We start from the raw sequence: 26,713 nt of genomic DNA on the forward strand, positions 1-26,713 counted from the left end.
TTTTGATTAGAATCATGTTTATTGATATAAATTAAATGGTTGTATGCCATGACCCACCCAAGCGCTGACGCAGCGTCCGCAGGTTGTGATCTTGAAGTCTCCGTAGAGGTCTTTGATGGCTCCACTGGTGAAAAAACCCTCCACCATCAGCAGTATCCCATAGACGAAAAAGGCAGAGGCCACGCCGTAGATAACGTACTTGATGATGTCGATCCTAGAACAAAACAAAGGTATGATATGCTCGTAAAGTTCAAGATCTCAAAATTTAGAATTGAACCAAAGGGGTTTTTGGTTGTTTGGTTGGATGGTTGGTTGGTTGGTTGGTTGGTTGGTTGGTTGGTTGGTGGGTTGGTGGGTTGGTTGGTGGGTTGGTTGGTGGGTTGGTGGGTCGGTCGGTCGGTCGGTCGGTCGGTCGGTCGGTCGGTTGGTTGTATCCCTTAACCACTAGAGTCATTGGGGCACCATCTCCTTTGGTGTGTTTTGGGCAAGTTTGTCTTTTTTTTAAGTGTAGCATAAATGTTTATGGGGCGGCACAGCAACACAGTGGTTAGCATGTGTGTGGCACAGTTCTGAGGTTATGGGTTCAAATCCAGCTACCACCCTTTCTGTGCAGAGTTTACATGTCCCCTCGTGCTTGCGTGGGTTTCCTCCAACATTCCAAAAACATGCATGTCCGGTTAATTGTCTGGTCCAAATGGTCCCTAGGTGTGAATAAGAGAATGAATTGTCTGTGTCTCCGTGCCCTGTGGCTGGATGGTAACCAGTTCAGGGTGTCACCTGCCCACTGCCCGAAGATAGCTGGGATAGGCTCCAGTACCCCTGCGACCCTACTGAAGATAAGCGGTACAGATAATGGAAAAATTTGCTAATCTGCATTGAAAAACTCAAAATGCAACACAACTAGCTTATGAGGGTTTTTTCCCCTTAAATTTGATAAATACCTTGATAAATAAAAGACATAAATGATAAGAAATAGCAGGTAAAGACAAATGTAGCCAGCTATTCAAATATCGGGGACACTGGGGAAAGGGGTGGCACCAAACCAACACATTTTCATCAGTTGTACTTTTTTTTAACCATTTTATACACATTTCCACTATATTCAACATTTTCATTTGGCAGGTCAGATGAAAAAGCCTCACAGGCCACATTTTGTCCGTGGGCTTTAGTTTGCCCACCCCTGCCTTAAATTGTGATTTTACATCTCATCTCATTAGCCGTACCGCTTATCCTCAGTAGGGTCGCGGGGGGGCTGGAGCCCATCCCAGCAATCATCGGGCAGTGGGCAGGGGACACCCTGAACTGGTTGCCAGCCAATCGCAGGGCACACAGGGACAGACAACTCATTCGCTCATTCACACCTAGGGACAATTTGGACCGGCCAATTCACCTGAAATGCATGTCTTTGGAATGTGGGAGGAAACCGGAGTGCCCGGAGGAAACCCACGCAAGCACGGGGAGAACATACAAACTCCGCACAGAAAGTCTGGAGCTGGATTTGAACCCACGACAGGTTCCCATGACATGAACTGTGCCGCACAAGCGCTAACCACTGCGCCGCCGTGCTGCCCGTAAATTGTGATTTTACTTTAAGAAATATGAGGCTGAGCAACACTATGTTTGCATGCTGAAAAATTACATTTTGTCAATAAAATGCACTAAATAATCTTTCAACATGCAGGTAGATTTTTTAGGATTACTATACATCATCTCCAGATCATTCTATTTTGTACAGCCACTTTATGAAAAAAATAAATAGAGATTTCTTTTCATTTTCTACTCTCCTCTCATTAACCTAATCTCATCTCATCTAATTAGCCGTACCGCTTATCCTCATTAGGGTCGCGGGGTCATTAACCTAATAAGTGATGTTTTTGTACTTACATGGTAAAAACGTCCAATGCATCCATTGGACTGCGCACGACCTCAAAGTAATTCTGCAGAATGGTGACGGTTCCAGAAAGAGCCTCGTGGCCACATCCACAGAACAGAGCCACGCCGGCATAAAGCAAGATGGTGGCAATGAGAGACGGGTAGGGGATCCCGCCAAGGCATTTGATGCAGCACTCCATGCATCCTAAAAAATAGATAAAAGAATAGTAAGAGAGGGGGGATCGTCAACAGGGACTAAAAGAAAAGAGGATGCTGCAGCTTCTGTCAGTCGTTATAACACAATTTGGCCATTTACAATCCCCCAAATTTAAAGCTCTGTCAGCGGGCGCCTGTGCAAAACACAAAAAATCCATTCAGTGGACGGAAAAAGTAGGCCACAGTTCCTTTTGTGGCTGATATACTAGTCCTGACAAGTGTATTCTATGACCATCAAGAGTATTTAAAGCCAGGCACCGTTCAAAGGCCAGCTCAGTTCTTCTCCTGTATTCTCTGGCTTTTTGATTTCAATTTGTTCTTTTGTTCATTTTGCAGATTGACATTTTTACTGCTGCCTAAGATTTATATTCCCAACCAGGACCTTCAACCCCGTGATTCATCAATCACAGGATATTCTTGGTACATGTGGGGGAGTCGGCTTATAAGCATGGATAAGAACCGATTTTCCTCAATTGCAATATGTCTTCTTGAAGCACGTGGGAGGAGTCCCGAGGCAATACAGTAGTTTCCGGACTATAAGTCGCAAGCTTTTTTTCATAATTTAGGCAGGGGTGCGATTCACAGAATGTCACAAAAGTGAGTTCACCCCTCACTTGTCTGCAGGGATTTTATCATAATGTTTAATTGAACAATACTGAAGAAAAATGACATAATGAAACTTAGTGTAATTTGATTTTTCTCCTCAAAACCTAACATATAGCTGTTGGTAGCTTAACCACTGGTAACAAAAGTGAGTACACCTAAATTAAAAATTCCTGAAGTTCAATGTTTTGTGTGGTCACTTTCATTTTGCAGAACCACCTTAACACTCCTGGCCATGAATTTCTCAACAGCTTCACAAATTGCCATTGCAATGCTCTTCCACTCCTCTATTACAACATGACAAAGCTCGAGACATTGTGCTTCTCCATTTTCCGCTTGAGGATGCCCCAAATATGTTTCATTGGGTTTGGATTGGGAGACATGCCTGGCCATTCCATCCCCTTTACCCTTGGACCATTTAGAAAAGCCTTGGTCATTTTAGAACTGTATTTGGGGTCATTGTCAGTCTGGAATATTGCTGTGCAACACAGTTTCTGGAGGGAGGGGATCATTCCTTGCTTCAGTATTTTATAGTACATTCTTGAGTTTATGTTTTCCTCAATGAAATGTATTTCCCCATCTCCAGTTACACCCATCCAGTCCCAAACCATGACATTCCCAACACCGTGCTTGACTTTAGGCACGACACAAACATCTTTGTACTTCTCACCTAGTTTTTTCATTGTGTCAAATCAATGTTTTTTCAGTGGTTTTCTGTTAAAAGTTGTAATAAAACGTGAGTGGTGTACTCACTTTTGTGACATACTGTTTACTGTTTATTGTTTTATGACTAGTAATGTATATAACTTCACATGTTACTTTCACACTAAACCACAAGAGGGTTTACCAGGCCTGTGTTGATTATTTTAAGCTTGCCCTCACGTGGGTGGACATTTCTGGAAACAGAAGGAGAACGCAAAGCAGCTTATAATTTCTTCCGAGTTGGAGAAGTTGTTCACTGGTAAAAGTGACACAGATGATGAATATTTCATTTGATTTAATGATTTGGAGTAGAGCTGGTAGTTTAGTAAGCATGTTGTTTATGCTAGAGAAATCTATAACATTTTATATGTGACGTCGTTACTGAAATAAACAGGCATGTCAGTCATGTTGTGTTTGTATACCGTATGGACTCATTCGGCCTGTTCTCGATTTAATTTTAAATTTCCTGTCAAGATGACGTGGTGTTGGATTTGATCAAATACATTTTCCCCCCAAAATGTGAGTCATACTACGATTTTAATTTATACATTCATTAACCTTCTTAAATACCATTTCTTTTTCCGGTAGGGCTTATACTTCGGAGACACTTATTGTGCGAAAAATACGGTAATTTGTTGTCCTTTAGAATTTTTTTAAATGGACAATGTGTATTATCTAGCGTTTGCTATTGGCAACGAAACAACATTCATTGAAAAAAATATTGATTTAAACCCCCGGGGTGAGTTAAGATTTTAGCACTAAATGCCACTGTATTGTCTAATGTGCCACAGAACACAGCGTAGCAGAAAGTTGCCAACTAAACATAGCAGCAACCTTAGGTTAGGCTTTCACTATGTAAAATAAATACAAATTTCTCGACCTATGATGTTTTTTTATAAAAATTAATATTTGTATTAAAGTTCAGTTATATTTTAGCTGCATGGAAGTTTTTAGTACTATTAGGGGGCACTAAATATTACACACTGTCCACTTAAATCAAGCGACAACAAGTCGGCCACAAATGACAAAGTATTTTGTTTATTAGGTTATATTCCCACACCGTGTCATTTTGTACAGTGATACAGCAAATGAAATTATTAATCATATACTGCACCGTACCACACCCTGTGCTAGTACTCATCACAGCAATGAGGAGTGATGATGTACAGCAGACTGTGACACAAGTTTGATATCACTCGATTTCAGGTCATTTCCTTTCATTAATCCTGAAACTATTCCTGATCAATATTACTGTAATTTGACTCATGATTGTGAGGTCCACTGTACTTTTCAATGCAATCCCGCGAGCCCTTGTGTTTGTCTGACATGGATATGGTAATGATTTTGGGCTGTAGTTTTCAGGCTATGGCATAGCAGAATACATTTCCTGGAGGAAAAAAATCTAAAAATAAAGCAACCAAAAGAGGCACAGTGCAGCCCAACAGTGGAGGCGCCAGAATACAGTGGGCATGCAGGATAATCATCCACGCCAACCTGGAGTAGGGCCAACAGAAGCTACTTGGTATGCAGTTCATCTCCTCAGTAGAATTACCAAACAGGTTGAGAAATAGAGGAGGAGTTGGATGAGGACAAAGATGACTTTATATGAAGAGACTCGGTTTCCCTTGATTGACAATCCAGGAATGTTTTAGACAGCAAGAATCAGTAAGACATTTGTATTCCACGGATTGATCCCGCTGGGGGAAGTATCCGAAGTCAATAGACACGTTTGTTAATTCATCGCGGTACACTGATAATGGACCCCGGCAGCTGATAGCGCCTCGCACAGGAAATGAATCCCGCCATCGCATTTGCTTGACACCAGCTCATGGTGTCAACAGCACTTTACAATTGCTAAATCGTAACGACTTGCTTGTCTTAGCCACAAAACATACATTAATAAAATCCTAGCAGTAGACTGTTTGTTGATTTAAGATAAAAACAAAATAAGTGCCTTTAACAGAAGTTCCTCAACTGTGGCAGTTAATGGGGGCCCGAACCCCCCATGCAGCGTGAAAATCGTCAAGATAGCTGCACCCCTTCATAAAAGCCACACTGGGTCAAACTTACCTCGAGATGACGTCCTTACCGACTGAGAGTATGCAACTGTGATAAAATAACAACAAAAAAATCTACTGATAAGAACACGGAACACAGAATTGCAGTAGAATAAATCTTCTTTATTGTTGTTATACAAAAGTATATCAACATTGGAGGGCTTCTCCTTTCAGTGTAAGAAAGAGATTTAGAGAGGGGCTGACTAGCTGCACGCTAGCATTGTTGGTGTTGCTGAGATACAGGCTTGGCAGGGGTAGCCTAAGAGAGTTGTTAGCCTACCCATAGCGGGAGGCTGGACCTGCAACTTCAAAATTGCCTTCTTTCCCGATACCACCTCAGTTGCTACCTGAACCTGGTAATAATCCTTGAAGCACCCGCTGGTGATCACCATTCCTTTGCATTCTTCTGGCTTTCTTCAGAGTCTGATTTAATTGATTATTTTCTCTTTAATATAACGAGACGCTAATAGCTAGCTGCCGCCATGCTCTGCAGTTTGTTTTGGTGGCCTTCATAGACTTGTGCGCCTGCCATGCTATTTGACTGACACCATACACCAGCCTATCACAGTCATGCATACAGGCAGTCATGCCTACCAAACACACACACATACAACCTGTCCTTGTGATATGTTGGTTTGAGATCACACAATGGTGTAATGTAATCCTATGCTGTCCTTTGAGACATCTTGAGATTAAGGGCTATACAAATAAACGTGACTTGACTTTACGTGACTGTCTGCTGTCTGTTGCAAAACACAATGCAAAATGCATTGAAAGAAAGTAGAGACCGTTCCATTTAATTCAAAAACTGCAAAGAAGTGAACCAGCGATCACCAAAGTCCAAAGTAGTGAGGGATTACTGTATTTTGAAAGTAGCCTGAATTGTCCAAAATGCTGCTTTATTCCAAAATGATAAAACTTTCTGTTCAGTTTTATGTACAGTGTAGACAGGACAACGGGGAACCTCTGGCCCATGGACCACTGACAAATCAGATTTAGTAGCCCAGTGCTCAAAGTAAACTCAGTAAAGCACTATCCCTGTGTTATGCTTCATGCAAACACAATGAGATACAAACCTCTCCAAGTTAAAAATATTTTAAATCCTGTTTTTTAAGGTACAGTGGGTATTATTTAGTGACTCCTAGTGGTAAAAGAAACTACGTAATTTTTTTAAATAAAAAATACAGTATTCATCTATATAGCAAGGAGAAATGCATGCACTATTCAATGTCAGTTTATTGGTATTCACATTTTTACAATGAGATTGTCATGGGTCCATTTGAAACCAATTTGATGTGCAACATCTGGTTGGGAGTCATTAGGTGACCAAACCCCCCAATTCCAACCCCTAATGCCGAGCGCCAAGCAGGGAGGCAATGGGGACCAATGTTTTTAAGTCTTAGGTATGACCCATCCGAGGCTCAAACCAGCAGCCGACCAGTCTCGAGCTGGGCGCCCTACCCTCAGGCCACCAAGCTGGTGTATCATATAAACATGAATTTTTCTCAAATACTCATTGATAAATCGATTTCTATTTTGCATAACATGTACCTAAAGGTGGCTGACACAATTGTCTGCCATCTTGTTGCTAAGTGTAGACGTCATGTTAAATGAAAAAAAAATCTCTGTGATGCATTGTGATCACCTCATGGGCTCTAGCTATTTCAAAGCGAGCCGCATCGGCAGTAAAATTATATGCCGAGCAGACTTTTAGTGTCACACGGTGCAAATGGAAGGTTTCAGGTGGAGCAAAACTGTCAAGCTGCGATTTACCACTACCGGCCGGCCAATAAATGACCTTTTGGCCCCGGCCACAGCAAGTTTAATAAGACTTTATGTCACACTGTCTTTAGTTTATATTGTGACTGAGAGCTCGAAGCTTCTTATTGCTTTACAGTATTGCCAAAAATCAATGGCTATGGTGTCACGTCGTCAATAACCTACTGATGCTTGACAAGTGTGGTAAAGCAGTAATGTAAAATAGTGAGCGAAGGCGCCGCTGCTGGATACGGCATCAGTAATGTTCAGACTGCCGAGTGTGCGCTTAGAGCATCCAGCATTTATTATTGATGCTGAGAATGACGTTACCTTAAGGAATGGATAAAAAGCTCAAATGTTCAATGAGGAGGCTGGAAAGGAATCAGGTGTGGGGGTTGTTTAATACCATTTTTGAGCAAATTCACTAGTTTTTAAAGACTATCAAGGTTGAATTAAGTTACTAAACTGCTGTATTTTCCAACAAAAGAGACACAATTGGGTAGACTGTTAATACCATTGCACTCTAGCAACCAACTAGTTGGAAAATGGAGACAATGCTATAATTTAGGAAGTTAATTCACCTTTAGGGCTGCAATATAGGATTATTTGAATAATCAATTAATCGGTCGAATACTTTTTTGATTAATCGATGAATCAGGTTTTTTAAAAACACATTTTTAATCTTACTTTTATTCAAATATAATGATTTACGTTTTTGGAGGGATGGAAAAACAGAGCACATAAGAACAGAATATTCTATAAAACAATAATAAAATTTAAGTGTTTGTCAGATATCTTAACAATAAATAAAAAATAAAAATACATAAAAAAATATATGTATGATACCTTTTTAATAAAGTGCAAAAAAGAGGCAACATCGGAAGACAATGCAAGTACTTTGTCAGATCAAGAGGAAAACATGCATTTTTATCCCTTTGCACATGTTTTTCTTTCTATTTGGTTTTAATTGCACTGGAAGGAAGAGCACTCCAATTTTATTATACTTGTATAATGCCAATAAAAGCCGTTCATTCATTTATTCGTGCATCAAAATACGTTCTCGACCTGCCCTTTGCTTGATCAAAGAGCCATTATAAAGATGTCCTCTAAACGTTACTAGGCACTACAATACCCTCTTATTTGCATCTAATTCATGTTCTAAATCGATGATAAAATTTGTTGCCAACGCTTTGAATAATATTTGTTTATCGATCTTATCGATTTATTCTTGCATCCCTAGTCAAGGTTTGGCAATTGGCTGCATGATTTGAACAGGGTCATGTGGTTGAGTGGTCCGAAAAACAAATTTAAAACCCAGCACAGGGGATATTTGCAGAGATTAAAGTTAGAAAAAAAAAATAGTAAGTAGGACCGATAGAAGAAAGAAAGTAGGTAGGAGGAAATCAGGAGGCAAAATATTTCGGTAAAAATGCAAGCTGTGGGCATCGAAGGAAAGGTTTCACCCTCCTGAAAAAGGTGTGAAAAGCAGAAGGGAAAGTTACAGCGAGTGCAAACTTTAACTGGGCCTGAGGTAAAGAGATAAGGAATGAGAAAGTAAAAGAGAACCAACAGAAGAAAAGGAAATTTCTATAGGAGTTGGGAGTCGGCACAGAAGGAAAGCAGACAAGCAGGAAAGGATGATGAAGAAGTTCATGAAGGAACATTTTGAAGGAAAAAAAGATAACATGCCTCAAATTTAAATAATTATTAAAGTATCAATGCAAAATACAAACAAAAGGTTAAGTGGGAAAAAGAAGAACAGAAAAAAAGGATGGAGGCAAGGAATGTAGAGAAAAATGAGACAGAAAACGTAGATCAGGTTGCATACATTTTAAGTGGATCTGGTGAAAAGAATGAGTGATGAAAATGAAAAGTTGGCATATGCACACGGGATACATGAATAAACAATTTTTAGAATAGAATAGAATAGAATATGCCTTTATTGTCATTGTTACAACAAGGGATATATTGTGACAACGAAATTGGACGACTCCAGTTCCACATTTTACAGGGGACAAATAGTGTATGATATGAAAAAAAAAAAAAAAAAAACTAAACATTGAATTGGTGTGTGAAATGACACTGGTGAACATTGTGCAATATTAACCAGCTATAGAAATTAAATAATTTACGTCCAGTTCTTACTTTTTAATCCCTGTGTCCATTTAACACTGTTTTCAGCTGTGTTGTTATTCATTTCTTCACCGTCATGGGTTTTGGGATCATGCGACCAACCAAACAGATGATTACAACAACAAACACAAATGTCACGTAAAATGTGAGCCCTATATTTTTAGATGACCATACTGTGGAAAATAGTGTCAGTCTGTAACACGGACGTGAAAGTCATTGTTGTTGTCCGCTGAATGGGACCAAGTTGCATTCGTTTGTTATTGTTCCTCAAGGATTTGAAAGAAACTTCAGAGACCTGGCATTGACGGCGATGAAATGGCAGGATATGTGTAGCATTTTAGATAACTTCAACAGCTGTTTGATTCAGATGTATACACTAAGGTCTTGATTTTTAGGTGAACATGTTGAAATATCGTGAGTATATTGTAAATATTCAATAAAGTACAGTTAAACCTCTTGTTTTGCTCCTGTTATGTATTATATGATTAATGTCTGTTTTGTATTCTAAGCGCCTGCGTTGTGGAAAAGAGCAGCTTGTGGTTTTCCTCTGTGACGCTATTTAAAATAAATGTTAAGCCACATCTTATTTAAAGCTGTAGTGTTTAAAATGTAGCAATATAATAGAGGCTTGTCGTCCGCAATTTATGGTAATCAAGACTGAAACATGACTTTTGGCATACCGCTACATTGCAACCAAGCCAAACGTGATAAAGCACAATAGTCCTGTTAAGACAGCTTTGCATTAATACTGAGAGGATGACTCCCTCCCACCTACCACTTCTCCTCCATCTGTCAGTGTCACACCCGACAGGCAAAAGGGACACAACACACACACTAACACACACTGATCCAATCAGTGTTATTGCGAGGGTTAAGGTTATCCCCACACATAAAGCGACAGGATAAATTGCATCCCTTGAAAGAAATAACAATTTGTTCATTTATGAATCATTTGTCAAAACCCATTTAAAATGCATATTTTCCCCTTCCAACTTGTTTCCCAAACCAATAACGAAAAAAATAAATACATAAATAAACAGCAACAACAGCAAAATTACCATGCTACTTTCAAAGACAATACTTAGAATATGATATGAGGGAAAATGCCAAACTAGCTAAAAAAACACCAAAACAACCCAAAAATCTTACACAGGGGACACATGGACAGACAACTCACTCACTCATTAACACCTAGGGACAATTTGAACTGGCCAATGCAAGTTTTTGGAATGTGGGAGGAAACCGAGGTGCCAGCAGGAAAACCACACATGCAGAGCATGCAAACTCCACAGAGGGAGGCCGCGGTACCTGAAATTGAACCATACATGTATCCATTTATCAGAATTGTTGTAGTCTAATTTTGTGTGTGATTGTCTCATCTCATCTCATTAGCCGTACCGCTTATCCTCATTAGGGTCGCGGGGGGCTGGAGCCCATCCCAGCCATCTCCGGGCAGTGGGCCGGGGACACCCTGAACTGGTTGCCAGCCAATCGCAGGGCACACAGGGACAGACAACTCATTCGCTCATTCACACCTAGGGACAATTTTGGACCGGCCAATTCACCTGAAATGCATGTTTTTGGAACGTGGGAGGAAACCAGAGTGCCCGGAGGAAACCCACGCAAGCACGGGGAGAACATACAAACTCCGCACAGGAAGTCTGGAGCTGGATTTGAACCCACGACAGGTTCCCATGACATGAACTGTGCCGCACAAGCGCTAACCACTGCGCCGCCGTGCTGCCGTGTGTGATTGTGTTGAATCAAAATGTACAATGATACATTTTATTCCTACAGGTATTATCAGACACAATTTCAACTGTTCACTCATATTTTCTTTTCTTTAAATGATGATTAAAAAGTAATTAAAAACACACGAGCAGAACAGCCTGGCGTTGCGAACCATGATTTGGTGAAACGTGAACATGAGAAGCAAATGCATCTATCAAGGTGGTGTTTCCGATAGAAGATTGAATTCGGCTGCTTGGAGTGGCTGGTTTTATCCCTTCAGTTTTTTCATTGTTTGTCAAAGATTTGGAATTCATTGTAATGTGTACGAATGCAACAAATCGTCGTCATTGACCACCGAATGTACATAATATTTGTTTTATATACTGTTGTAATGTTGCTATTAAGTCCGTTCTTCGTTAACAGGTATAAGAAAATTGATTACTTGATTTTAATAAATTATCTATTCTTCTGTTCCTAAAAAAAAGGAGAGTTTTATTTATGGATTAATGTCTCTACTGACCAAGAACTGCCCCGAATTGGTTTAGGATTTTAGATTTAATTTTTGTACGGATCCGCAGTGTGTTCCAAAAAAATGTATTTTTCATTGTACCCTTTTTTTTCAATAATTAAATCAACTTCATGCTAAATTTAAGATGAAAAAAAATATTTGACCAAGTATTCGACCAATCGTTGATCCCTTTGCTGGTCTTTGGGCCACGCTCTAAAAAAACGTCCATTGTGTTTTTACTCAGTTAAGTGTTATATATTCTTATAAACTACAAGGCACTTTAGTTTTTACATATAGCCTTAGCTGCTACGTCCTGGACTAAAGTCTTCTCAAAAAATTTAAATTAATAAACTCTTGGGCGGTCACTCTGAGATCTATCCGCCGCTAGCGGAAAGACAAGAGACAAAAATGAAACAAAAAAAAGCAACGAAGGCTGTGCGGTGCTTTCAGGGCCCGAGGGGGCCGCACGACGCGGCTAATGCCTTTCACTCACTTTATTGTCCCACTGAATTTGTTGACGTACACTAAGTGGGTCACGGCTCTCAAGGCCCCGGCGCAGATTTGGCGCTGCTGTCGTCATGGCGACCATAGTGGTTGATTAAACATGCGAGGAGGAAAAGAAAGAGGAGGTGGTAGCTGAAAAACACGCTCGCCTCAGGGGAAGGGGGATGCACGGTTAAGGGCAGGGAAGACGCCCCACTTCTTTCTAGTTTGACAGTATGATTGCAACTATCCAGCAACTAAAGCCGGAAATTTACAGAAGATAAAATCAACTAACGTATTTTCTGCATTATAAGGCGCACTAGTTTATAGTCTTTTGTTATATCGTTTTTAGACATAGGGTGCACCGGACTATAAAGTGCATGGAATTAAGATTACAGTAAGAAATACTGTATTTATTTGTGTGAAACCGTTGCCCATTATATGCTAGTGCAACGTTTATCAGTCCAAAAATGTCCTTGATGTTATGATTACTGATGTGTCTCAGCTGTGCCCGCTCCCTAGGCGCCAACTGCCTCGGACTCTGATTGGCTCACGATCAGTACTTGTGCCCACTCCTGTCTGTCCCCTTTTGTCAGTCCGTCTGCGAACCACAGTGAACACATGGCAAGCCTTTTCAACCCTGACTCTCTCCTGTCCCGTTTTTTGCTCCCGTCTGTCCCACGGCTTCGACCTGTTTTTGATCCTGACCACGTCTACTCTCCCGTTCCGGCTTTCGACCTCTTTTTGTCCCCGACCACGTCATCCCTCCTTTTCTGGCTTGCGACTTGCTTCCGACCTCGACTACGTTTTTGCTCTCCTGTCCCGGCTACTGACCCGTTTTCTCTCCCCGACAACGCCATTGCTCGCCACGGAAGATCCACTTCCGCATTCAGAGCACAATCCGAGTATCTGAGTATTCCCGCGTCCAGCAATCACCGGATCATGGGCGCAATACTTTCTCTTTCTTGTGAGAAACGCAACGCAAGTTGGTCCTGTCTCCGTTCTGGTCCTGACACTTGACCCAAATTACAAAACGCAATGATAAACTAACCCTGGTCGCGGCAATGAGAGCACTGAATCCTAAATACTACCAGTGACACACATAGCATATGAAAAGATATTGAATATTATGTCATTATCACACAATTTTTACTTATGTTGCTAAAGACAGTTGGCGGGTTGAGAAAACAGAAAGTCGTCCTGTAAGATATAAACAAACGCAAAAAAAGGCAACGAGGGAAACAACTCTTTGGTGTATCTGATAATGAATTGGACTTTGGTTGTATCATTTATTTCTTTCAGGATGACATTCTGCTTTTTTCTGTTCTCTAACATTCGTCTTTGGGACCCTGAATATAAATAGTCTGATAATAGAATAAAAGCTAATGCCTTTACGTAAATTATCTGTATGTGATATAGTGTTTAGTATTTGTCTCCCCTCACCACTGTGACCTGGGTCTCATTCCTGTTATGCACAGTACTGTCAAGAACCAGAGCAGGATCAGGACCCAAACGCGCGACATTCTCACACAAGCCTTTTATTTTACGGGAAATGGGGAGTCATGCACGTTAGGCAGCGGTCCGGTGGAAAGACAGGAAGCCAGAGACCGAGATAGACACCAATTGCCCGAACAGATATTGGACAGATATGGTCGATATCGGACAGGACGGGACAGACAGGATTGATATTGAAAAAGGATATCGAAATTAAACAGGAAACTCTATACAGGAACGAAAACTGGAGAGAATAATAAACAGGACAAAAATAGATGGGAACTAAACTGAAAACCGATATTAAACAGGACAAAATGAACAGGACCAATACCGTACAGGAAAAAACAACAGAGAACAGGACTGAGTCAGAACTCACGTCTTGGGGGACAGAGATTCGTTGACGGACTGACAATGGAAGAAATGAGAGCACTGAGCCTAAATAGACGAAAAGCCAATCTGTCAATGAGCAGTTGGCGCTACAACCGTGACAAGTACAAAGTTTTGCGACTTCGGTCAGCGATGTTTTTGATTGATTAATCATTAAAACGTCATGTAGTAATGCACACGAATAAATACTGTATGCATTTCCAATCCACCATGTGTTTCAGTATATAAAGTGCATCGGGTTGAAGGGCAGTGGGCGCACTTTCAAATGTTGGCCACTTTGGGTTTTTTGTGTGCACCTAATAGTCTAGAAAATAAGGTATATTACATACTAGGCCTGCACGAGTAACCGAAATCTAATTGACATTGCGATGTGATTTCATGTGTTTACCTCCAAGACGTACCCAAAGTAAATTAAATGTTGTTGTTGAACCATTTGGAGAATCTGGATGGTTTTGGTTTATTTTGAAGGCAGCACTCTCTGGTTTTGTGCCCAAGTGAAACAATTACTGCAAGTGCTACTAATATTGAGTAACCTAAGTTGGAACACATAGAAATAGAAGGTTTTTATTCTCGCCTGAATTTTATTTTGCTATCACATGCAGAGTGTAGCATGGACATCTTAGCTGAAATCAGCTGGGACAATACCACGAATGCTTACCTGGTCCCAGGTCAAAGTTGATCACCATCTGAAATACTAAAAATTTGTATTTTATTCATTTTTTAAGGGTGTGTCTAGGCATGACTGGTGACCTCATACAGACAAGTCTTTGCGTCTAAACAGTCTGACGGCTCGCAGGCGGGTTAAATTATGTCACAAGTATTAACCCTTTACTGCATAAGAGGTATAAAAACGACCCTTTGGGTTCTTATTCTTCAAAATCTTTGAAAATAAAAACCAGCTGACATATTCCAGGTATTCATCATAAAACATGTTTTTGACATGATGTGTTTAGTATACATATATTTTTTCTGCTCCTAATATCATCTCCACTCGTGGAAGAATGTATGTACTGGTAGGTCATGCATCCAATTGTTAAGTACTTACAAAAATAACAAAACCTTTTTAAAAAAATTGAAAATCGCACAGAAAATGCAATACTGCTCAGAAAAATCGCAATTAGGTTTTTTTCTTAGCCATGTTACATACCATAACATACTATGTTATGGTTTTCTTCTGTGTCCCGTTTCCTTGTCAAGCAAAGCTGCTCCTCGGCTACCAATTTGGAAATATAAATTTGACGTACATAACCAACTACTGTTACTAGCATTATTCAGTTTAAGATAGGGAATTTGGATTTCTGGACCAAGCTGGATAAAACGCAAAGCTCAAAAACATTGTATAATATGAAAGGGCCGAGCAAAAGCGATGTTAATGTGAAAAAAGTATTCTGCTTCCGTATTCAACATTTTACATTAAAAAAGATTTAATCGGTGCCTTTCACCCCAATCGATGACTTTGTGTAGTTCAGGAGTCTCCAACATGGGGTTTTGTTAATCCCATAAAACCACCTGAGTAGCCCGCAGACTAGTTTGGAAAGTAAACCATGGGTTATTATGATTTTCTAGGAAATTTGATCTCTAACTGACATGATGTTTAAATGTTGACTGAGCCTATTTTATCCTCTAATATTACAAACTGCTAATAACATAATAATAACTTGGTAACAACATAGTAATGGCATGTTATTTAAGAAATGTTTATCAAAGCGTTAGCCTTTCGTGCCATTCAGTTATAACAAGTAGCTTTTAGCTTCAAAAAAGTTGGTGACCGCTAGTGCAGTTTCCTACTCCTCATTCTGAGAGTGTATATCACGTGTTCATAAGTTGTGCTCGTATATGACTTGCCAGAAGCATGGGCATACATCAAGATACATCTGAGGACTTTTTGTTCTCGTGACAGAACATAAAAAAAAGTCATAAAAAAATCAGCCCATTCACAGGGGGATAGCTTAGCTAATTAGCCAGAACTAAAAAGACTGGATTCATCACAGCTTTAAAAAAAGTAATGAACTACTATGCACATGTGGCATCAGATAAAACGATTGGTTTTAAAAAATTGGAAATTTAGATTTATTACAAAGCTAAACCATCACCACGTCATTGGTTTAAACATGCGTTTATACATTTTTTTGAAGGAGGGCTGACTTTTTATTTATTCACGTACGAAAACTACATCCGGGTCGCCAGACGAGATGCATAAAAACAAGCGCTGGAGTGAGCAGTTTGAGGTTGTTATCAAAATAAAATACATCAAACAGATAAAACACAGTAGTCTGGGCTTAGGAGTAAAGCTCACTTGCACTTTCATAATGGCTAATATTCATTTGTACAGACGGTGCCCTACATACAAACAAGATTGAATTGGTTCGTAAGTTGCTTTAGTGCTATATTTTGTATGTATAAGGTTTATATAAGTATGTTTAATGCTTGTGCAAGTAACCTGTATTGTTTTGTACAAAAAAATAAACATTTCATAAAACAATATGCTTTACAAAGTTAAATGAAGCTGACTTTAACTTACTTTTGGAAGATGCGCTCCAAGAGGTCCTTCTCCGTGGTAAAAAGTGGCCAAAAAATTACATAACTGGAAAACTCACACAATTATGACTATATGCAGTGACACATTTCAGTAACATGAAACCTTACAAAAAAAGAAAACGTTTTGGCGAATATCTTTGATTAAATTTTACCGAAATGACTTTGAAATAAAATAATACTGTGTGGACATTAGGGATGCAACAACATACTACGATAAACAACAGCAAATTACTTCACTGTGCGATCATTATCAAAATATTGTTAAAAGCATTTCAAGCTACTGTAAAAAAGTAAACACATGCTGATGCTATTTTTGTTATGTTTCTTAACCTAAATCATTTGTTCATTAGTATGTGCACTTGCTTGCTCATGTGGTCATTTGTTAATTTGGTGACTCGTTCACATGTTTAACACTGAACTGGATCATGGCGCCTTGGTGGAGGTCTGTTCCTGTCTTGTTGGATGTGTAATTAAATATGAATGACAGAACAGAAGGGCAAATGGAGTCTTGCAGAGAAGGTTCTTGGCTCGGCAGGCACTAACAGGTGTTTGCTTCTCACTTTTTCCATTTGGCTGAATAATAAACGGTGTCGGCTCAAAATAGTGTTAAACCTTCCTTATTCTCTAAGGCATTCCCAATATCCCGTAGACACACGGGAGTACACGTCTAGGATATATAAGAATGGCAAAATTGATAGAAACCGTCAGCTTGTTTAATTGTCGGTTTTTATAATTAATATGCTCTTTTTCACACGGTCACTTATTTTTTTTGTCAAAATACTACTTTTTAGGCAGTTAGTTAGTTGCAAAAGTTCAGAAAAGCTAACGGCATAAATTAAATTGCAGCGAAAGTTAAAAAGCTTAGGTACATTTGGGGTTTACTAAACTTGCTAAACTAACTACAGGAAATTCGTGGGTTACAGCACCCTAGCCTTACGATGTATGATATAAGATGCTTCTTGGTTCCTCTAATGGCATTTTACTCACCACACGTCATCAATGACAAATTCACGTCCTGAAAGGCTAGTCGTACAGCAGGGAAATCTTGATTTTTTTGCACGGACGCTATCTGTATCCGATCTGTTAAAGTCCGTCTGAACAGCCCATACCTGCTTTTTTTAAAACCAGACCCAAGCCACTTTTATATGTGGTCTTAAATCCGACACATACCAGATGTTTTGGAATGCGACTGCTGTCGAGACGCATTCGTGCGACCTGCACATCATCTATAGGCAGTAACGGTGACTATTCTGCCTTCAACCAGGCAGGAATGAAACAGATAAATCCATAACCATGACATTAAATCACAAAGTAATGGAAGATGAACACTTATTTATTTGGTAACTCACGGAACCAGCCAACATCGCGGATTCTCAACATGTCGCTCGGGTTCATTCTTAAAGCGTTAGTGTCCTCTCGTGACAGTTAGCAATATTTACATTCAAATCCCACCACACAGACAGCATTCAGGTTTTGGATTTAATTAATTTTTGGGGGACAACGCTCCACTGTTAACATCCATGAGTACTTTCGCAAAAATGAGTGCATTTCGTGTTATGTCACGTGTTCCCATGTGCGCATATGTGACAGTTGTGGAACGGTCACAAAATAAGATCAAGTCGCATTTAGTATGCTATGTGAACAATCTCACAAAACATTGGATGTTACCAACAAAATTGAGCATTACATTTTGCAGTAAGAACACAGGCAAAGATGCCGGTCTACTTTTGGTTGCCCTTTTATAAGATGCTGGACCCCTATTGGTTGGCATCACGGCTTTGTAAAGATGCTGGTATGCTATTGGCCCAACTACCTTGCACACACTTCCTTTCTCTCTTTGTGTTCAATTTAAAAAGTGTGGAACAAACATTAATTTGTTTAGCTATGCGCCCCCTCTTGCAAAAAGGGTAGAAGAAGATAACAATGGAAGCAAATCTTGAGATAATAAAGACATGAAGAAGGCGTGCATCATTACCTTCTGTAAAGAATATGGCAGTAACCAATCAAAGATTTATACACTTAATAAGAATTAGGAGGTGATTAAAGCAATCAAGTCTTCTTAGGGTAGACAATCATCACGTGTGGAAGTTTTATAATCAGTTTTATTATCAATCCTTCTGCATCAACCCACTTACACTCATGCACCAGCTAAAAAACGTCACACCAAAGGTAAATACAATTCTATTTTAACATACAAACATGTAAATAAAGCATCAGACCAGGATTTAATCATATGAACTTATATTTCATATAAGAACTCCTTACCATATGGTATTTAGTTTTGTTTTTGTTTTTTTATCTGGGGTCCCAGGGTTCAGGATGCTTTTTACAATAGGTTTCTATCCCCATACAGCAATTTCACTTTACACCACCCACTTCAGGACGAATTAACGATGTATCCCGGGGGATTACTGTAATTATATTAAGAATGCCTTCTGTTTGTCTCACTCATTTAGTAGTCTCCATCTCCCATTATTTTCTTCTCTCACTTCCAAGTCCCAAGGTTTTCCACACTCATTACTTTGTTTATTCATTTACTTGTCATTTTTTGTTTAACTTCCAAGTTGGTTACATGTGTGTTGGTTCACTCTTATGGTTTTGCTAAATGTTAATTAGTTTCTTATTAGTTTACACAATGATTACTATTATTTGTTCTTTTTTTGCACTCATTCTTTTCTGAATCTTATCTTTGGTTAATTTGCTAGCGTGATAAATTTTTAGCTTTTGATTAGTTTGCTTATGTTGCTACCCCTAATTATATTTTGGAGATAATGTGATTTAGTCAATTGTTCACTCTATCATAAGTTTAGATACGCGATAGGTATTCTGTGTTAGCTTATGGGTGATCCCCCTCTCACTTAAATAACATACTAATACAGTGTTTCCCATACATATGAAGATTTTGGTGGACCACCGGGATTTAATTGGTCCCACCATAGCCTCATAATCGTGTGCTATCAAAAAATATATAATAATATTTTTGAATATATATAAATGTGAAGTTAAAAATGTATTTTTTAGATTTCTCATTATATAAATGATCACAAATGACATGCTGTGTATTTTTGCTACATATCAATCCACAAGATTGATGTATTTTGATTTAAAAAAATTCTGACGGGGTAGCATGCCCCCGGACCCCCATAGACCGCCCACCCACCAGTGTATCACAAACTTATATGGGAAACACTGCAATACCTAAAAAATCTGATTGGACAACCTAGCTAAGCCTTTTATTAAGTCCCACTATCCTTTAAAATAAATTAGATGACAAGCATCCAGATCTAGTCAAGTCGTGTTTATTCGTATAGCCCTTAATCACAGAGTCTCAAAGGGCTGCACAGATGACAGATGATTGCAAACCAGAGACTATTATTACACCATCCCCTGATCTAAAACCTACATTAGGGCAAGGAAAAACTCAAAAACCTCAACATGAGGAAAATGAAGAAACCTTGAGAAGGGACCGCACGTGAGGTAATCCCCCCTCCACGATGACCAGGTTGCAACAGATGTTGCAATAACAAATAATACACAGATATTGCACCGGGGCCCGAATGGAGAACGGTCTCGAACCTGCAGTTCTCTGATTTGCTCTTGGGATCACTAGTAGACCAGCATTTTCAAAGCGAAAGCTTCGGACCAGACCATAGGGGGAAATCTGACCACTTAACCAGAGTAAAACCTTGAAGACAAAAGTTGGTCGTCACCCGAAGAAAACAATAACCGTGACTCGTGTAGCGACTGCACTGGCGGTTTGCGTGAGGACATGTTTTTTGGTCCGGTGAACATTTGTGTTCAAGGCAAAGGCTTTGCAGGATAGCAATGCGAGCCCACTGAACACTTTAGAATCATGACATGCCAGAAAGACAAATAACCCGGTCCTCCCTTGCTTATAGCAATGCAGGAGAACATTCAGACTATGCCAAAAAACACTGATCGTAATTAGTGTAACTTTTACTTTGGCATTCTTCTTTTTCTTTTGTTTTTTTACTCTCTTCTTCCCACCTTCGGTTGGCATATTGTGAGTAAGTGGTTGATGACGACAATGGCAATGACTGCTGCTGGCCGTGGCAACAGTTCATTTAAAATCTGAATGGAGCTTCTAAAGATATCCTAAGAGCACAGCTTGTGTCACAGAAGCTGTCACAACATGTGAAGACTTGAAGGAAATGGCTTTTGTGCTAAGAGGTCTTACTTGTGGCGTCACACCCGGTGCCGTTTTATTCGAGTTTTCTTTTGAAAACACGATAATACAAATTGAAACAATGTTCAAAATGATTCACTGTCTGCCTATAATCTTTCTTTGTTCCATTTAGGGCTTGACTGATTGATAAATGTTAGAATATTAAAATGTGTCACTGCAGTCTAGTCACACTTGTGTAAGTTTTCCAGCTGTATACGTTTCATTATTTTAAAGCAATACATCCGTAACTCATTTAAGTTAATCTTTAGTGGTAATTAATTTCACGTCCAGAACAAAGAGTAGACCCAATCGCATAACGTTTCTCACAGGTTTATTGAGATAAAGTGGAAAGGCAGCGGCAGCGATCCGGTGCTCTCTGGACGTGGGAAGTAATCCGCGAATGCGGAAGTGGATCTTCCAGGGCGGGAGATGGTGATGTCGAGGACGGAAAAACAGTTTGATAGCCGGGACAGAGAGCAAAAACGTGGTTGGGATCAAAAACGTGTCGTAAGCCGGACGGGAGAACAAACGTGGTCGGGGTCAAAAAACAGGTCGTAGCTGGAGACAAACAGGAAAATTAGGAACGGACGGGTGGAGAAATGGGTGCAAAAAGCGGTACCGACAGGAGTCTGAGTCAAAGTGCTTGCCTTGTAGAAACAGAGGTGCGCTGACGGACTGACCACAGGCGAGTGAAAGGACTGAGCTAAAGTAAGACGGGGAACCAATCGGGAAGGCCGCAGCGACTGGCGCCAAACGAGCGGCCACAGGTGAAATTCATGAGTCATCGTGACAATTAATGAACTCTATGATTACATATTCCAATATAGTCATCTAGTTTCTTGTTTTTTTTTACTTGTCGCTATAATTTATTAGTTCATCTTGTCATTATATCATCTCTACATTGTTCTAAGTAGTGTTTTAATTTGTTGTTGGAAAGAAGGCTTTGAATCAAATCACCATTAAGTCTGGACGAAAGATTGGTGTGAGGCTGGTGCATTGGAAAGTTTCCACTAACTTACATTTTCTCCCCATTGGTATGAAAATGAATTTTCAGCCATTTTGAAACTGCACTTGTGAAAGAATTCTAATCTCAAAAGCCCAGAATATTCAGTTGTATGTATTATTTATTTGTTGAAAAGTAATAAAAACTTCACAGTGCTCACTCCAGATCTTGTTTTTATTCTTCTCATCTTAAAACCTGAAAACGCACTGGAAGAACAGTCTGTCTTCCTTTATACATTGCCATTCATTTTGTGGATTGGCCACATTAGTGTACCGAGTAATTTTAGTGTAGGTTAAGCCCTTAAAATTAATACGCACCAATAACCTGCTAATTGGTCACGTGCGATAAGGACGCAAAATATTCCGATGCCCTACTGAGCATCATATGGGTGTGATAGTGCTGTTAAGCATTAATATCTAAAACATCACATCATCCAGTAATACGATTGCCTAAATATGAATATGGATTGTAAACCTAAAATATAAACCTAGTCCAAAGTGTATGGATTCTGTAAGAAAACTCGAGATAGCCCAGTTGTTACTTAGTAGCTCCCTATGATATAAAAGATGCTTATTTCCAAAGAAATATGTTTCAACAATCAACCCAAATATGTATAGGTAAATTTATATTTACAGGAATGATAAAAAAGGCTCAAGACCCATGTCTACAATTTTTTACAATCATATGGGAAACGCTAAAAATAATATATTTTTACTGTCATACACAAATAGTCATCATTTAATCAATAACGTAGCTACAAGTAAGGTTTTATGCAGTTGTTCTTTGACCTAGAGCAGCTCAACTTTTTGATTGCTCGAGTTTGCTTTAAGGATGGGCAATTAAACAAATACTGCACATATACAGTACAGTTCTTATATGATTTTTAGCTGTAAGTCTGGATAATTTTATTTGATTTCAAAGGACTCCGTGTATGAAGAGTAATAACTGACTTAAAATTACTTTGATTAAAAATAAATAATAATTCCTGGTATAACTCAGACCTGGTGTTCAGTGTGCTTCAATGCCACCATTACCAACTTAGTTTGATATTCAGCCCCAACTGCAAATTAGACCTTTACATTCAAACCACTGAATTCAAGATTTATTGGGATACATTTAAAATCATGAAATATTGGAAATAGTATGATTGATTTGCCTAACCTTGATTTGCCAGGGCACACTTGTGAGACCTTGTCTAGTGTGCCACAGGAAATGCCGAAATTTCAATAAAAAATAATTTCCATTGTTCAGTATCTTTACTTTTTTTCCAACAATCAGTTGAGAGACTGTAACATTTATCCATATCATAGGTGGCAGCAGATAATTTAGATTTTTTTGATCTTTTTAATACTAATGATCTGCTCATGAAGTAGTACACAGTGACTCCACTTCCTGAAGGGTTCTCAGGTGGAACAACCTGGAGTAGAAGTTCCTAGGGGCCTTCTGCAAACCCACAGTGGAGAGCATACTGGCATACAATGTCAATGTGGTTTTGCTGGGAGCACGCCAGCGGACAGGAAAGACATACGGAGAGTAATCCACACAGCCCAGAAGATCGTTGGCTGCTCTCTACCCAGTCTGGAGGGCATTGCCGGCTTGAAACTACATTACAGAGCCATCAACATAATAAAACACTGACCTCGGTCACCACTACCTTTTTTACATGGCTACAGGTTAAGTTAAAACAAGGACTAACTGTCATGATTACTGATGTGACTCAGCTTTGCCCTCTAATTTGGCGCCACCCGCTGCGGGCTCTGATTGGCTCTCTGTCACTATTTGAACTCAGTCCTGTCAATCCCCTGTGGTCAGTCCATCTGCGAATCTCAGTGAACACTAGGCAAGCCTTTTTTCGACCCTGAATCTCACCTGTCCTGTTCTTTGCTCCCGTCTGTCCCCGGCTTAGACCAGTTTTTGATCCTGACCACGTCTGCTCTCCCGTCCCGGCTTTCAACCTCTTTTTGTCCCCGACTATGTCTTCTCGCCTATTCTGGCTTACGACTCGCTTACGACTCCGACCACGTTTTTGCCCTCCTGTCCCGGCTACCGATTCGCTTTTTTGTACCTGACTCCACCATCGCTCGCCACGGAAGATCCACTTCCGCGTTTGGAGCACAATCAGAGTACCAGAGCCTCTTGCTTCCCGCGTCCAGCGAACATTGGATTGTGGGCGCAGCCCTTTCTCTTTCCTCCAATAAAATTGAGAAACTCAATGCAAGTGGATCCTGTCTCCGTTTCGGTCCTGACACTAATAGGCTTAGAGAAATTTTCTTCTCCTGGGCCATCACCACACTAAACAAATGTGAAACCATGTATATATTGCTACTTAGGTGTTATTTTACTGTTTCGTTTTACTGCTGTTACAATGTACATTAAAAAAAATAATCATTGCACTATTGCTATAAGTCACTATTTTGTAAATATTTATTGCCTTTTTATCCTGCCAGTATTTGTTCTTATTTCTCCCTTTTAAGTATTTGTTACATTTACACTCTGGAGTGCCATGTCTTATCTTGTTGCATACATTTTTTTAAAATGTTGATAACAATGACAGTATAGACCAGGGGTCGGGAACCTTTTTGACTCAAAGAGCCATAAAAGCAAAAAATATTAATTTTATTTTGGGAAAGAGCCACACCATATATTATGAGACAAATTTACTAAATTGCTTAACCCGCGCCCCAGACAAAAGCTTAGTCTTCAGCACATTTATTTTTGATGATTTGATAAAAATTATGAAAAGAGAATAATGCCAGAGCCCCTGTCCCAAATTCAACAAACAGACCACTTTAAACTTGTCTCTTTCTTGCAATTACTCAAGATCGGTTAAACTCCTTTTGACCCTTTTTTTCTTACATATTGGTTTCAAAACCAGATGCAAGCATTTATTTTGTAAAAACGTCACAACATTCTGAGAATAGGGAGCCTTATGTGCTTACCTTTGGCGAGAGATGGGAGGGAATGCTTGTACTTTTTGCATAGCTCCATCCATCCCTCCCACTCACCCAATCAAATGACTAAGTTCTCTTCCGGTGTTTTGGCGTATTTACAGTTCTGTGGATTCATCATAAAGTATCTGAACACTGAACACAGATTATATAGTGAACTTTTAAATAAAGGATTCTGTAGCGTTGTACAGCCAAAACGAGTTTTTTTCCCCCTTTTTTTGTGTGACACCTTGACTGTAAATTGTAGTGAAAAACGTGCCCTATATATACTGCGAAGTGTTTCCTTCACGTTTAGCTTTGGTTTGGCTTTACGTGTACCTGAATAGGATAGACAAACCCGATTTTGAACGAGAAGGAGAAATTTTGCATGCAATCAAATTGGTCTCTGAGCCACAGATACTCATAGAAAGAGCCATATATGGCTCGCGAGCCATAGGTTCCCGACCCCTGGTATAGACCATTCAATTCAAGCAAATTTAGTAGCATGTTTTGTTCGATGTGTTTGTTTAAGATTTCACTCTAAAAAAATTACAAAATAGGTACAAATTTTACACAGAATTTTGCTAACTTTAGTTATTATTTTGTCATTTTACTTAAAACATGAAAAAAGAGCATAGCAAAATGTTATCCGTTCCCATGGCAGATCATTGTTGATCTTTGTAAGAATTAAATTTTGTTTTTGTACAGAAAAAAAAGAGTAATACAGTAAGAATACACACTGTCTCTTTAAGACTGTGCGTTAACTTGCATATTGTGTGCAGGGTTAAGCAGGTATGGGGAATTTATTTGCAAGGGTTGAACTGGATCAATTTCAATTAATTTCAATTGAATGGGTAAAACTCACGGTTCATGGATCCCTCAACTACTTCGGTTGAAGGGGCACAATTTCCTGTGGTGTGTCTTGGGCAAGTACAGCCTGGCAGAGGCCATCTCTCTCCAAGCCATGTTTTGGGTTTGTGTTTTTGCTCCCCCACATGAAAGACATATCACTGGTTTCTATGATTACCAGTAGCAGGAGAAGCCTCCTGATCTTATTCAGATGCAGCACTTTCATCATCTGGTCAGTTTTGTTTTTCCTTTGTAAAGCGTCATTCCGCTATTCGGAGATAAGCTGGGTCTGGGCATTGATGGGCAGGGGCGTGTGAGTGGCAATATTGATACTAGATTCTAAATCACGAGGGGGAAATATTTGTTTCAAAATTAAGAGGACACTGCGTGGGTATGCTGAGTTGCAAACTCGTTTACGGTAAAGATTCAAGAACTGTGTTATACCATTCTTCAATTGAATGTAGCCATCCCTGGTTGCAGTGTGAAACCTCATCAAGCAAACAAAGGCAGTTGAGCGCAGCATCCCCCTCCAATTCCCCCTCGGTTCACACCCCTCTACCAAGCCAAAACACAAGACATGCAGACGTGCGCTCTCCAGTCGAGTGCGACCACTCAACGGACAAAAGAAGTGAAACGACAGCTGCCCTTCCCTCCAAACTTTACACAACACTAGTCACGTTTATTAAAATTTAGAAGAGCCGACTCACCTTTTTGGGTCTGCCCCTCGTCCATGTCTTCTTCCATCGTGTCAGTTGTGTTTTAAAAGGGGCGATTGAGAAGCCTCGGTTTGTAATTTTTCGCGTCCTCCGGTTGAGGCTGTTGGACGGTTAGTCCACAAAAATCTTGTCCCGTTTTGTGATGTTGGTTCGGGCGAAAAATGAGGGGTTTGTGTCAATGGTCTGTCAGATTTGTGTCAACTATCCTTCTTTGTGGTGCTGTCCAGCGCACGCTGCTGAAACGAGTGCAGAGAAGCCCTCCTTGGTCCCTAGTAGTGATGTGTCGTTCATAGACGTAAGGACTCTATAAGCCGGCTCTTTGAGGTGAAAGTCGAGAGCCAGCTCTACATCAAGCAGGAGCCAGCTCCACTCGAAATGCTCTCCCTCTTATTCTCTTTCTATTTATTTCTATATTTTTCTCTTTCATTCTCTCTCTCTCTCTCTCTCTCTCTCTCTCTCTCTCTCTCTCTCTCTCTCTCTCTCTCTCTCTCTCTCTCTCTCTCTCTCTCTCTCTCTCTCTCTCTCTCTCTCTCTCTCTCTCTCTTTCTCT

At 39.8% G+C, this 26,713-nt stretch overlaps 1 protein-coding gene across 1 annotated transcript in view; it reads right to left on the reverse strand.

Moving 5' to 3' along the window:
- Nucleotides 1-26,509, reverse strand: part of gpm6aa (glycoprotein M6Aa) — a 37,584-nt gene extending 11,075 nt beyond the window's left edge. The window contains exons 1-3 of the mRNA XM_088344594.1: nt 26,155-26,509; nt 1,885-2,077; nt 58-214 (exon numbers count right to left, since the gene is read on the reverse strand). Of these exons, the coding sequence (XP_088200720.1) occupies nt 58-214; nt 1,885-2,077; nt 26,155-26,191 (387 nt within the window). The 5' untranslated portion in view covers nt 26,192-26,509. The remainder of the gene's footprint in view (nt 1-57; nt 215-1,884; nt 2,078-26,154) is intronic.
- Between the last annotated feature and the right edge of the window lie 204 nt (nt 26,510-26,713).

The sequence above is a fragment of the Urocampus carinirostris genome, chromosome 9, assembly GCF_059441175.1.
Source record: "Urocampus carinirostris isolate Australia breed hairy pipefish chromosome 9, RoL_Ucar_1.0, whole genome shotgun sequence".
NCBI lineage: Eukaryota > Metazoa > Chordata > Actinopteri > Syngnathiformes > Syngnathidae > Urocampus > Urocampus carinirostris.